This window comes from Pelophylax lessonae, assembly GCF_965119305.1.
Source record: "Pelophylax lessonae genome assembly, chromosome: 1".
Taxonomy (NCBI): domain Eukaryota; kingdom Metazoa; phylum Chordata; class Amphibia; order Anura; family Ranidae; genus Pelophylax; species Pelophylax lessonae.
The window spans coordinates 27,916,139-27,930,688 of NC_138768.1; the positions used below are offsets into that span (position 1 = coordinate 27,916,139).

At 47.6% G+C, this 14,550-nt stretch overlaps 1 protein-coding gene across 1 annotated transcript; it reads left to right on the forward strand.

The window, feature by feature from the left end:
* Nucleotides 1–237: 237 nt before the first annotated feature.
* On the forward strand, nt 238–1,151 carry LOC309567118 (vomeronasal type-2 receptor 26-like; the record flags this gene model as incomplete). Its single annotated transcript, XM_082272449.1, has 1 exon — nt 238–1,151. Exon 1 carries the CDS (start codon nt 273–275, stop codon nt 1,149–1,151), a length of 879 nt encoding a protein of 292 aa, XP_082128575.1. The 5' UTR covers nt 238–272.
* Between the last annotated feature and the right edge of the window lie 13,399 nt (nt 1,152–14,550).

The window sequence follows — 14,550 nt, forward strand, 5'->3', positions numbered from 1 at the left end:
GTGGGCACAACAGCTTACACATGCTGTATATGTGCAAACCAAACCCTCTGTTTTTAATGTAAGTTGTTAGACAGGGACAATGTAGTTGTTTTGCAGGCAGGTTGGTAAGTGTACTGGGAAATCTATTGTTTGTGAATGTGAATTTGATCCCAAATCTAATGGAAATACATTTACTAGCTGTGAGAAAACACAAGACAATGTGTTGCCTCAGAAGCTTTGACCCAGAAGCTCATTGTGTTTGTATTGTTCTTCCTGCAGACAGTGAAAACTGTATGAAATGTCCTGATGAAGAATGGCCAAATGAGGAGAAGAATCAATGCATTCCAAAATTGGTGGAATTTCTTTCCTATACTGATGATACCATTGTTTCAGTATTTTCATCTGTCTCCATCCTCTGCTGTCTTCTGACTGGTTTAATATTGGGGATATTTATACATTATCAGGACACCCCCATTGTTAAAGCTAGTAACCGGAACCTGAGCTATCTTCTCTTGGTCTTCATCATGCTGAGTTTCCTCTGTGTCTTCTTGTTCCTCGGCCATCCAGTAGATGTGACCTGCATGCTGCGTGTAACCTCTTTTGGTATTATCTTCTCGGTTGCTGTCTCTTCTCTACTTGCCAAAAGTATCATGGTATGTATTGCTTTTAAAGCCACCAAACCTGGGAGTCACTGGAGGAAATGGATGGGAACCAAACTGCCCAATTTTATCATTTGTGTCTTCTCGCTGGCCCAAGTAATAATCTGTGTCACTTGGTTATCTACTTCTCCCCCCTTCCAGGATCGGGACACTCACTCTTATCAGGGGAAGATCATCATTCAGTGTAATGAGGGTTCAATTATCGGCTTCTACTCTGTCCTGGGATATATGGGGCTTCTGGCAGCTGTGAGTTTCATTATAGCTTTTTTAGCCAGGACATTACCGGACAGTTTTAATGAGGCCAAGTACATCACCTTCAGCATGCTGGTGTTCTGCAGTGTCTGGATTACCATGATCCCGGCCTATCTGAGTACCAGAGGGAAATACATGGTGGCTGTGGAGATTTTTGCTATAATGGCATCAAGTATTGGACTTCTTGGCTGTATATTTTTCCCAAAATGTTACATAATTCTGTTAAGACCTGACCTGAATACAAAAACAGTTATCCACTAATATGTATGGAGCAACACTAGGTTACTAGTAGCTATAGCATTATCTTTATTATTATTTACTTTAGTATTTTGCTAGTGTATTGAGAATATACACTGTTAATTGTAAACATTGAATACTTACATGTACAGTGGATAGTGAGTTTAGTTTTTGCTCTGGACACCAGGTATCGGGCACTTTAGGTTTGTTGGAAACCTTGCCCCCTGCAAGTAGTGGTTCCTCCCACCAGCCATTACATCACTACAGAACAATGTAGTCACCTAATGAAGATGAACCACAGTGACCAGAGGGGAATAAAGTATCAAAAACATCCCAATGTGCCAGATACCAGAGCCACCCATCACTCTTCAAGAGAGGGAAGATTTCACTCACCACTTTCCCAAAAGAGAAATTTTAAACATGTTCTTTTATATGCTGCTTGTAATGTAATTCATTTTTAGTATCAGTATCACTTTAAATATATTTAATGTAGATGTATCTGGCTACTTTAATAAAATACATTTTGCTTGCTGTATTCTAAAACCATTTTTTTATATTATGTTAAAGTTGATGAGAGTAAGTTCTCAGGAAGTTCACATGTTAAGTGATAAGTTGACTTCATTTTAAAGGAAATTTTCTTTATACAGTAGGACCTAATAAAATTTTTTCTCCTTTGTGATCTGGGGGATCATTAGCTCTAGTGGTAGGTGCGTTTTTCAAGCGAGTTCACTTCCATCCATTCTTTAGTTAAGGGCCTGGTTGCCCACTTTTGTTGAAAAAGCTAAAATAAAGCAAAGCTCCAACATAAAAAAGATAGCCCACCAAGAGGTTTTTTCCAGAAAAATACAAATAATGGAAATGCTAAGCTATTTGGCTATTAGGGCTCACTTAGTTTGCAGTACCTCTCTGCACAGGCCCATTCCTAGCCACAACTAGGGTTCTTCAGCCCCCTTGGGTTTGCTGACTCCACCAGTTACTTCCAGAATTCCTTCATCCTTTCAGGACCCACCAGGCGACTCAGCTTTCTTGGCCTCCCAGACCCTCTCTTGGTCTCCCAGACCCGCATAGCTTTCTCCATCCTTGGGCAAGGTATACAGGCTCTGACAGGAATATCCAGCTCTGCTGACAGGGCTCTGTTTCCATATGGCAGCACCTGTAACAAATGCACTGAGCTCTTGCCAGGCCATCATGATAAGGGTTGTGTACATCTGCGCACCTGATGGTTTTCCTTAACCCCGACACTGAGTTGGAGATTTCTTCCTTTCCAAGGCACATTGAAATCTCCAATAGAGATGGCCTTGCGAATTTTGCTTGTTCGCTATTTTTTCGCAATTTTGCGAACACATGGCATTGTTTGTGGCAGCCATATTAGTTTACATTGGGGAGAACTTTGACCCATGACACAGCCATCAGGTGGAACGCGACAGCCAATTGAAACATTCCAGGACATGGACATGCCCCCTACCTCATAAATAGACCTGAGTTGTCAGCCATTTCACATTCTGCTTTTTGTCAGCGTAGGGAAAGGTCTGCTGTGTTCATGAGGGAGAGATTGCCAGGCACAAATAGCTCTGTTAAGATCCACAAAAGTCCTTTTCAGGGCTGGTATTTCGTTATAGGTCTACTACAGTCTCTTTTGAGTTTAGGGACAGGTATCCAGTCTGTGCTTTAGGGGCAGTTAGAGATCGGCAGGAGTGACACAAATCGCTCTGTTAATGTCCACAAAAGTAATTTAAAGGGCTGCAATTTTTTTAGTATTGGTGTGCAGTGCACTATATGGGGGGGGGGGTATAATATACTTTGTAGAAAGCATATTATAGTGGATAAGTATTGTGCACTGTGCAGCATTGTGACTGGTGTGGTGACTGAGCGTTGCTGCAGCAATACTACAAACAGTGACAAAAGCACTTTTAATGTATTATAACTGGTGTGATAGACCAGTGCCCCCCCCCCCCCCAATACCACATATTGAAGTGGGGTGTTATCTGAGTATACTTTTACAAGTGTATTGGTGTCCTGCAACAATATTGCTTATTATGCTGTGTTAACTCTGCTACACACAGTGCCAAACTCACTGGCCAATTTCTTGAACAACTGGTGTGATAGACCAGTGGCCCCCCAATACCACATATTGAAGTGGGGTGTTATTTAACAGTATACTTTTCTAAGAGTGTATTTTAGTCCTGCAAAAATGTGGCCTCTTCTGCTGTGTTAACTCTGCTACACACAGTGACAACAGTTACTGGCCAATTATTTGTAGAACTGGTGTAATAAACCTGTGGCCCCCCAATACCACAGATTGAAGCGGGGTTATATCTGTATTTGTGTCCTGCAACAATATTGCCTCTTTTGCTGCTTTAACTCTGATACACACAGTGCCAAAATCCCTGGCCAGTTTTTTGAACAACTGATGTGATAGACCAGTGCCCCCCCCCCAATACCACATATTGAAGTGAGTGGGGTGTTATCTGAGTATATTTTTACAAGTGTGTTTGTGTCCTGCAACAATATTGCCTCCTTTGCTGTGTTAAGTCTGATACACACAGTGCCAAACTCAATTGCCAATTTTTTGAACAACTGGTGTGATAAACCAGTGCCCCCCCCATACCACATATTGAAGTGGGGTGTTATCTGAGTATACTTTCATAAGTGTATTTGTGTCCTGCAACAATATTGCCTCTTTTGCTGTGTTAATTCTGATACACACCTGTGCCAAACTCACTGGCCAATTTTTTGAACAACTGGTGTGATAAACCAGTGTCCCCCGATACCACATATTGAAGTGGGGTGTTATTTAACAGTATACTTTTCTAAGAATGTATTTTAGTCCTGCAAAAATTTGGCCTCTTTTGCTGTGTTAACTGTGCTACACACAGTGACAACAGTTACTGGCCAATTATTTGTAGAACTGGTGTAATAAACCTGTGGCCCCCCAATACCACAGATTGAAGCGGGGTTATATCTGAGTAGACTTTCATAAGTGTATTTGTGTCCTGCAACAATATTGCCTCCTTTGCTGTGTTAAGTCTGATACACACAGTGCCAAACTCAATTGCCAATTTTTTGAACAACTGGTGTGATAAACCAGTGCCCCCCATACCACATATTGAAGTGGGGTGTTATCTGAGTATACTTTCATAAGTGTATTTGTGTCCTGCAACAATATTGCCTCTTTTGCTGTGTTAATTCTGATACACACCTGTGCCAAACTCACTGGCCAATTTTTTGAACAACTGGTGTGATAAACCAGTGTCCCCCGATACCACATATTGAAGTGGGGTGTTATTTAACAGTATACTTTTCTAAGAATGTATTTTAGTCCTGCAAAAATTTGGCCTCTTTTGCTGTGTTAACTGTGCTACACACAGTGACAACAGTTACTGGCCAATTATTTGTAGAACTGGTGTGATAAAACTGTGGCCCCCCAATATCACATATTGAAGTGGGGTGTTATTTAACAGTATACTTTTCTAAGATTGTATTTTAGTCCTGCAAAAATGTGGCCTCTTTTGCTGTGTTAACTTTGCTACACACAGTGACAACAGTTACTGGCCAATTATTTGTAGAACTGGTGTGATAAACCTGTGCCCCCCCCTCCCAATACCACAGATTGAAGCGGAGTGTTATATACCTTTTTCCAGATATACTGTGATTCTCTAGAGACTTTTGTCACAGGGTAATTTAAAAACATGACAGGCAAAGGAAGAGGCAGACACTTATGCAGGGGTGGTAGGGGTAGGGCAGGAGCAGTAGGCTGGAGCCAAAGTGTGACGTTTCAGAAGGCGCGTTCGATTACGTCAAAGGACGTACCAGACTTTGTTGAGTGGCTCACTCTGACTTCCTCTTCTGCACCCTCCTCATCCTCTTTATCTGCACCCTCTTCACTCTCTGCTGTGTGCACCCCCAAAGACACCACCACAAACACCACCACCACCACATACCCTCCGCTTGAGTCTCTGTTATTATTTTCCGATCCATCACAAGACATTTGCGATGCGCAGCCATTGTTGGCATCGGATCAGGAAGAGGATGTAGCAACAGCCACCACTCAGCAGTCTGACGACAGTACCCAGATCAGCCCAAGGAGGTTGGTCCCCGCTGTTATTGCCTACTCCGAGATCTCGATTGTTAGTGGTGGGGAAGGTGACGTGGATGATGACATGTCTATGGACGTCACGTGGGTGCCCACAAGAGAGGAAGAGGAGGGGAGTTCAGACGGAGAGACGGACCGGCAGATAGGGAGGAGAGGCAGGCAGAACTTGCATTGCACAAGAGGTAGAAAGCAGACTGCAAATGTATCAGGAGTGAGCCATCAACCATGTACAGTCACATCTGGCGCTCCCAGGATGCCGGCACATGGCTCCGCAGTGTGGGCTTTTTTTTAATGTGTCTGTTGCTGACAACAGTGTTGCCATCTGCAGCCTTTGCAGTCAACGCATAAGTCGCGGTAAGCCCAGCACTCACCTAGGGACGACCGCCTTAAGAAGGCACCTGGACTCCCATCACCGAGCCCAGTGGGAGCAACAACATCAGAACCCACAAAGCCACACTCCAGGCTCTCACCGTCCAGCCTCTTCTCCTTATCCTCTCTCCTCACATTTGTCCTCCACTCCACCTTCCATGATGCCGTCGTCACATTGTTCTGTAAAACGGCAGGCTTCTGTGGCCCAAATGTTGGAGCGTAAAAAAAATGATGACACCGGATAACCCTCTTACCCAACATTTGACTGCTGGCTTGTCGGAACTGATAGCCCGCCAACTACTGCCATATCAACTGGTGGACTCGGAGTCCTTTCGTAAATTTGTGGACATTGGAATACCACAATGGAAGGTCTCAGGCAGGAAATATTTCTCGCATGAAGGGCATTCCAGAGCTGTATGGCCATGTTCAGCGGCAAGTGAATATATCTCTGGCCCACAGTGTTGGTGCCAAGATACATCTGACCACAGACACATGGTCTAGCAAACACGGGCAGGGAAGGTATATCACTTTTACTCCCCACTGGGTGAACCTTCTGACGGCCATCAAGCATGTAACCTGTGGCACCCGTGTAGATTTGGTTGTACCGCCGTGGATTGCATGCAGGCCTGCCCCTTCTTCTTCTCCTCCTCCTACTCCATCCTCCCTCTCCTCCTTGGTGACTCCTCCTTTTCCGCTGCTACCGTCTCTTCCGCTGCACCGCCCAAAATCACCAGAACCTATTCCACATGCCAGGTGAGACGTTGCCATGCTGTGCTGAGTCTGTTGTGCCTGGAAGCCAAGAGCCACACTGGGTCTGCACTCCTTTCAGCTTTGCGTTCACAGGCAGATCAGTGGCTGACAACGCTGAATTTGACAGTTGGTAAACTGGTATGCGACAACGTTGCCAATCTGCTGAGCACGCTGAAACAGGGCAAAATAACACACGTGCCATGCATGGCACACATCCTGAACTTGGTGGTGCAGCGATTCTTTGCCAAATACCCTGGGGTCCAGGATGTCTTGTGACAGGCCAGGAAAATCTGGGGCTATTTCAGAAGATCTTACACAGCCATGGTTTGCCTTGCTGACATTCAGCGGCGACACAACCTGCCCCTCTGGCGTCTTATTTGTTACTGTCCGACGCAATTGGACTCAAAGTTGCATATGCTTGATAGGCTGCTCCAGCAGAAATGTGCAGTTAATGACTACCTGTACGAACTCTGCGGCAGGACAGGTTATGGGGAGCTTGGGTTTTTTTTCACCTCGCCAGTGGCTGCTCATGAGGGACGCATGCAGACTTCTGCGGCCATTCGATGAGATCACCAAACTGGTCGGTCACGGCCAGGGCGCCATCAGTGACATTGTACCTTACGCCTTCTTTCTGGAGCGTGCATTGCGTCGTGTCATTGATCAAGCTGTCGAGGAGCAGGAAGATGAGGAAGTCACAATGTTGGATGAATTCCCAGTGGGTGCTACTCCATCTGAAACAAGTCAACAGCAGGAGTCTGAAGAGGAGTCAGAGGAGGATGGTGCTGGGGGGGATGAGGAGGAGCGAGAAGAGCATGCTTTAAACCTTTCTGGGATCCCTGGTTTTATCCGTGGATGGGGGGAGGAGGACGACATTATCCTTGATGATGAGCTGGAAGCAGGCCACTACACCACTTCCAGTTTAGTGCGAATGGGGGCCTTCATGCTCCAGTATTTTAAGGGGGACGCCTGTATAAAAAGCATAAAGGCCAAGGACCATACTGGGTGGCAACGTACTTGGACCCCCGGTACAAACAAAAAATGGCAGAAATGTTACCACAATCACAGAGGGCGGTCAGAATGCAGCGCTTCCAGGCCTTGCTCTGGGAAATGCTGCATTCTGCTTTTGCGTGCACTGGCAGAGGAATTTCCACTCACAGAGAGACAGTTGCGGGTAGCAATCCAACAGCGCCTGCAAGAAGAGGGCAGTTTGAAGATGTCTTGCTGACTTCAGATATGAGATCCTTCTTTTAGCCGACCCATCGACAGCTGTACTCCAGATCCAGCAGGGGGGATCGTGACCGATAAGTGCACTCACCTAGCTCATGACAGTGTAGACAACCTCACATTTATAAAAATGAATGAGGCAAGGATCTCTGAGAAATTCAACACATGTGACCAGTAGACCATGTTTCATTGAAATTCCTCATGCCAGGCCACAAATATCCGACAGACCGCCATCCATCCACATCAATTCCTGGTCCTTGGCTTCGCTACATACAGCGGCATAAAAGGCATTTCATGTCCATTGAATGGCAAATTTTTGGGGCCTTTCAGGGCCGACAATTATTTTTTCTGTGAATGCCTAATGTACCTCCAGCCACAGAATACAACTTTCTTAGCTGTCAGTTAAACCCATGTGGGCTAATTTTTGGGGCCTATACTGCCCGACACTTACTTCTGTATCCTGTGACTGCCTAATGAACCTTAAGCTACAGAATACTACGTTCTTAGATGTCAGTTAAACCCATGTTGGCTAATTTTTGGGGCCTATACTGCCCGACACTTACTTCTGTATCCTGTGAATGCCTAATGAACCTTAAACCACAGAATACTACGTTCTTAGCTGTCAGTTAAACCCATGTGGGCTAATTTTTGGGGCCTATACAGGCCAACACTTACTTCGGTATCCTGTGAATGCCTAATGAACCTTAAGCCACAGAATACAATGTTCTTAGCTGTCAGTTAAACCCATGTGGGCTAATTTTTGGGGCCTATACTGGCAGACACTTACTTCTGTATCCTGTGAATGCCTAATGTACCTTCAGCCACAGAATACAACATTCTTAGCTGTCAGGTAAACCCATGTGGGCTAATTTTTGGTGCCAATACTGGCCGACACTGGGGGTTGTCTTTGGAGCTACTTAAAGTATTAGTGGTTGCCATCATACCTAATATATAAACTAGAGCAGAGTTGTGTTGGTTCCTTAAACCAAAGAGATGAGATTGTGTAGGCAGGTAACTTTTTATAAAACAAAATCATTTATTGTGCAAATAACAAAAATTGAAATTGGAAAAAACAATCAAACAATATTATCAGCTTATGACAAACATTAGCAATATAGCTGCTGGATTTCCATGTTACTTTACGGTACCGCGCATTGCGATGTGTGGCGTCCCCAGGGCACCTCCACACGAGCGCAACTGCGCATGCGCGTGCAGTCAATCACTCGCTCCGGTCAGTGGAACGCTCTGTAGGCTGACGCTGCCGACACGAGTGGATACATTAGTGACAGATCATCTGTCACTGTGAGAAACCCTATGATGGAAAGGGTTGTTCCCAAAACTAGAAGCCCCAGATGGTGCTTGGCCTGCCGGGTGCAATTGAGGGAGTCACAGCTGAAGGGGGGAGGCCGCCCTTCTCTTCGCAGCACAATAGACACAGTTTGGAGGGTATCACTTTGGGGAGAGAAGCACATTATTAAGTAAACATATATTCCATGGTGGAACATTACATATTAGTATTTCCACAGTGTGAGTATATAATTAGAGTTGAGCGGACACCTGGATGTCCGCGTTCGGCGGGTTCGGCCGAACTTTAAAAAAAAGTCCGGGTCCGTGTCCCGGACTTTTGCCGAACTTTTCCCGGACACCGAACCCCATTGAAGTCAATGGGGACCCGAACTTTAAGGCACTAAAATGGCTCTAAAACACCAAAGGAAAGGGCTAGAAAATGGCAGCAAAACGTATTTAAGAGCATGGCAAGTGCTCTGCAAACAAATGTGGATAGGGAAATAACTTAAAACGAAAAATAAAACAATGTTCTTCATCTCTGAAGGACGAGGCCCATATGGAGTAGGAGGGAGGTTGAGGTGGTGGTGGATGTGGCGGTGTCATAGGCGTGCGCACAGAGTGTGCCGGGTGTACCTGGGCACACCCTAATCACCTAGGGCACATTAGCATTATCGCTCTGTTTGCCAGTGAGGAGATGGGAAAGATCTCCCTCGGACCTGCTCTGCTCTATTTCACTTTGCCAGCAGGGAGAGTAATGTATCGGGGCCATGTACATGTAGGCAAACACATGCATGTGTATTTAAACTTTGGGGTGCACACCCTAATGCAATAGGCTGCGCACACCTATGGGCGGTGTAGGTGGAAGCGGCGGTGGAGGAGGACCAGGGCCGGATTAAGAGCATCATGGGCTTGGTGCTGAGGATTTTTAAGGGCCGTGCCTTGGCATGCACCCAGAGGAGGAAGGGTGCAGCCATGCATGCCTAATTCAACATGGGATGCTGTCTCTGAAGCCCATAAACACATCCATGCATCGGCAACTGTCCCTCCTTGTCCGGCCTTCGTGCTGTGTGGGGAGGTTCTGAGGGAGCTGCCTGGAGAAGCGAGCATAGAAGCCAGACTTCTGTGTTTACAAGTGACAGAAGAGCGGTAACAGTGAATATGGCCAACCCGGGGCCTATATAAAGGTAGGGGCCTGGAGATGCAGCTCCAATAGCCCCTGCGTTAATCTGGCCCTGAGGAGGACGAGGTAGCCAACACTGCTTCTTTTCACAAATTTTAAATGAGGGTATACCCCAAAAGAGTGAGAAAGAGCAAAAATGGAACAATGGGTGGGTAAGGTTGGTATCCATCGCTATTCTGCACAAGGTACGGAAAAGTCCCGTGGGATCCATGCCTGGTTCATTTTAATGAACGTGAGCTTGTCCACATTGTCTCTGGACAGGCGGCTGCGCTTGTCTGTTATAACGCCCCCAGCCGTGCTAAATACCCGTTCAGATAATACACTGGCTGCAGGGCACGCCAGCACCTCCAAGGCGTAAAGGGCAAGCTCAGGCCATGTGCCCAATTTGGAGACCCAGAAGTTGAAGGGGGCAGACCCCTCATTCACTCCATGTAGGCGTGTGCACACATACTGCTCCACCATGTTGGTAAAATGCTGCCTCCTGCTAAGACGTTCCATATGAGCTGCTGGTGCTGCTGTTTGTTGTGGTGTGCTGACAAAGCTTTTTTACATTTCGGCCATGCTAACCCTGCCTTCTGAGGTGCTGGCGGTGCCCTGGTTGCGTTGGCGACCTCTTCCTCCTCCTCCTCCTCTGCCTTGTGCTTCCACCGTGGCCCCGCTGTCAGGTGGGAATGCCAGCAGCATCGCGTCTACCAGCGTGCGCTTGTACTCGCGCATCTTGCGATCGCGCTCCAGTGAGTGAATTAAGGACGGTACATTGTCCTTGTAACGGGGATCCAGCAGCGTGGCCACCCAGTAATCAGCACGTTAGAATGTGGGCAACTCGGCGGTCATTGTGGAGACACTGCAGCATGTAATCGCTCATGTGTGCCAGGCTGCCCAGAGGCAACGAAAGGCTGTCCTCTGTGGGAGATGTATCGTCCGTGTCCTCTGTATCCCCCCAGCCACACACCAGTGATGGCCATGAGCTGGCCTGGGTGCCACCCTGCTGTGAACATGGTTCCATCTCCTCCTACAGCTCCTCCTCCTCATACTCCAGAACTGTGCCCCTGCTGGACAATTGTGTCCCTGGCGTTTGTGTGTGCAGGAACCCACCCTCGGAGCCCCTTGCGAATGACTGCCCTGAAAGCCTTGGAAATGTTACCTCTTCATCCTCCTCCTCCTCCTCATCCTGTGCCACATCCTCATCCATCATCGCCCGAATTGTTTTTTCAAGGAGGCATAAAAGTGGGATAGTTAAGCTGAGAACGGCGTCATCGGCACTGGCCATGTTGGTGGAGTACTCAAAACAGCGCAACAAGGCACACAGGTCTCGCATGGAGGCCCAGTTATTGGTGGTGAAGTGGTGCTGTTCCGCAGAGCGACTCACGCGTGCGTGCTGCAGCTGAAACTCCACTATGGCCTGCTGCTGCTCGCACAGTCTTTCCAGCATGTGCAAGGTGGAGTTCCACCTTGTGGGCACGTCACATATGAGGCGGTGAGCAGGAAGGCCGAAGTTACGCTGCAGCGCTGACAGGCGAGCAGCAGCAGGGTGAGAACGCCGAAAGTGCGCACAGACGGCCCGCACTTTCTGGAGCAGCTCTGACATATCGGGGTAGTTTTTAAGGAACCTCTGCACCACCAAATTCAGCACATGCGCCAGGCAAGGGATGTGCGTCAAACCGGCTAGGCCCAGAGCTGCTATGAGATTTCGCCCGTTATCGCACACCACCAGGCCGGGCTTGAGGCTCGCTGGCAGCAACCACTCATTTGTCTGCTGTTCCATGCTCCTCCACAACTCATGCGCGGTGTGTGGTTTGTCCCCCAAACAGGCAAGTTGTAAAACTGCCTGCTGTCGTTTACCCCTGGCCGTGCTGAAGTTGGTGGTGAAGGTGTTACGCTGTCCGGATGAGGAGGCAGTAGAGGATTAGAAAGCGGAGTAGGAGGAGTTAGGAACAGGAGGCAAAATGAAGCGCCCTGCAATCCTCGGTGGTGGAAGGACATGCGCCAAATTTCTATCCGCCTCAGGCCCATCCGCCACTGCATTTACCCAGTGTGCCGTTAGGTAGATATAACGCCCCTGACCGTGCTTACTGGTCCACGTATCGGTAGTTAGGTGGACCTTGGCACAGATGGCGTTGCGCAGTGCACACCTGATTTTTTTCCCCACTTGGTTGTGCAGGGAAGAGATGGCTTGCCTGGAAAAGTAGTGGCGGCTGGGCACGACATACTGTGGGACAGCCACCGACATAAGGTTTTTAAAACTGTGCGTCTCCACCAGACGGAATGACAGCATTTCAAAGGCCAAGAATTTTGAAATGCTGGCATTCAGGGCCAGGGATCGCGGGTGGGTAGTGGGGTACTTCCTCTTCCTCTCAAGTGTTTGGGAGATGGAAAGCTGAACGCTTCCACGGGACATTGTGGAGATGGTTGGTGACCCAGGTGGTGGTGTTGCTGACAGATCCTCTGTTTGCGGGGTGGCAGGTGCCGGTATCCCTACAGATGTGGCTGGAGCGGCCGAGACTGCAGCAGAAGATGAAGCAGGATGAGCCAGAGACGTTTCTTGGTTTTGAAGGTGTCTACTCCACTGCAGCTCGTGCTTTGCACTTAGCTGCCTGATCATGCAGGTTGTGCTCAGGTTGAGAAGGTTTATGCCTCGCTTCAGGCTCTGATTGCACAGGGTGCAAACCACTCGTGTCCTGTCATCAGCACATTTTATAAAGAACTTCCACGCTAGAGAACTCCTTTGAGCTGACTTTGGTGCGCTCGTTCCCTTGCTGCGTTGGGCAGTAGCAGGCGTAGTGTCTAGGGCACGGTCGCTCCGCTTCTGCACCCTGCTCCCTCTTCTGCTGTGCTGGTGGCTCTGTGCGACCACCGCCTCTTCCTCCAAACTACTCAGGTCACCTGCATGACGTTCATTCCATGTGGGGTCGAGGACCTCATCGTCCTCCACATCATCTTCCACCCAGTCTTCACCCCTGCCCTCCTTGTCGGTCTCCACAATTCTGAACGCCGCAGCAGTTGGCACCTGCGTTTCGTCATCATCGGAGACGTGCTGCGATGGTCCTTGCATGTACTCATCTTGAGAAATAAGTGGTTGGGCATCGCTGCACTCAATCTCTTCCACTTCTGGGGCAGGGCTAGGTGGATGGCCCTGGGAAACCCTGCTGACAGAGTCATCAAAAAGAAGAAGAGACTGCTGTATGGCTTGGGGCTCAGACTGCTTGCCTGATTTGCAAGGGGGTGAGGCGAAAAACGGTTGGACATCGGCTGCAGGTGTCAACTCTGACCTTTCTGCAGTAGACTGGGAGGGAGACAATGTGAAGGAACTGGAGGCACTGTCAGCAAACCAATCTACTATCGCCTCTCTGTGTTCTGGCCTCATCACTTCTAGAGGCGTATGGTGCCCTACCAAATACTGATGCAGGTTCTGTCGCCTACTCACACTTGAGGAAGGTGTTTCACTTGTGCGTGTAGCTGGCACAGATCGACCACGTCCTCTCCTTGCAACAGGAGCTCTACCAGCAGCACCATGACCCAGGCCACGGTCCCTATTTGACGGTCTCCTCATAATTCTGTAATTAAAGATTTTGCCCTAGAAAGGTGTTTATTGAATAGCGGAACAAAACAACAACAGTATCGCACGGGTGTATCTCACAGTCAAATATGCAAACTATGCCGCAATTTAATGTTTTTTACCCCAAAAGGGTGTATATTGAATAGCGGAATAGGATAAAAAACGGTGTATCTCACACGTACAAACACAGACTAGGCCCGATTACATTTTTTTGTACCCTAAAGGGAGGATGAGGAAGAGGAGTAGGAGGAGTTGGGAACAGGAGGCAAATTGAAGCGCACTGCAATCCTTGGCGGGGGAAGGAGATGCGCCAAACTAATTTAAAAGGTGTATCTCACACGTACCGATACAGACTATGCCGTAATTTAATTTTTTACACTCCAAAAGGGTGTATATTGAATAGCGGAATAGGAAAAATTTTATAATACGGTGTATCTCACACGTACAAACACAGACTAGGCCCCATTACAATTTTTTGTACCCTAAAGGCAGGATGAGGAAGAGGAGTAGGAGGAGTTGGAAACAGGAGGCAAACTGAAGCGCCCTGCAATCCTTGGCGGGGGAAGGAGATGCGCCAAACAAATTTAAAAGGTGTATCTCACATGTACCGATACAGACTATGCCGTAATTTAATTTTTTACACTGCAAAAGGGTGTATATTGAATAGCGGAATAGGAAAAATGTTATAATACGGTGTATCTCACATGTACAAACACAGACTAGGCCCCGCCGATTACAATTTTTTGTACCCTAAAGGCAGGATGAGGAAGAGGAGTAGGAGGAGTTGGGAACAGGAGGCAAACTGAAGCGCCCTGCAATCCTCGGCGGTAGAAGGAGATGCGCCAAACAAATTTAAAAAGGTGTATCTCACATGTACCGATACAGACTATCCCGCAATTTAATTTTTTATGCTCAAAGAGGGTGTATATTGAATAGCGGAATAGGACAAATTTTACAAAACGGT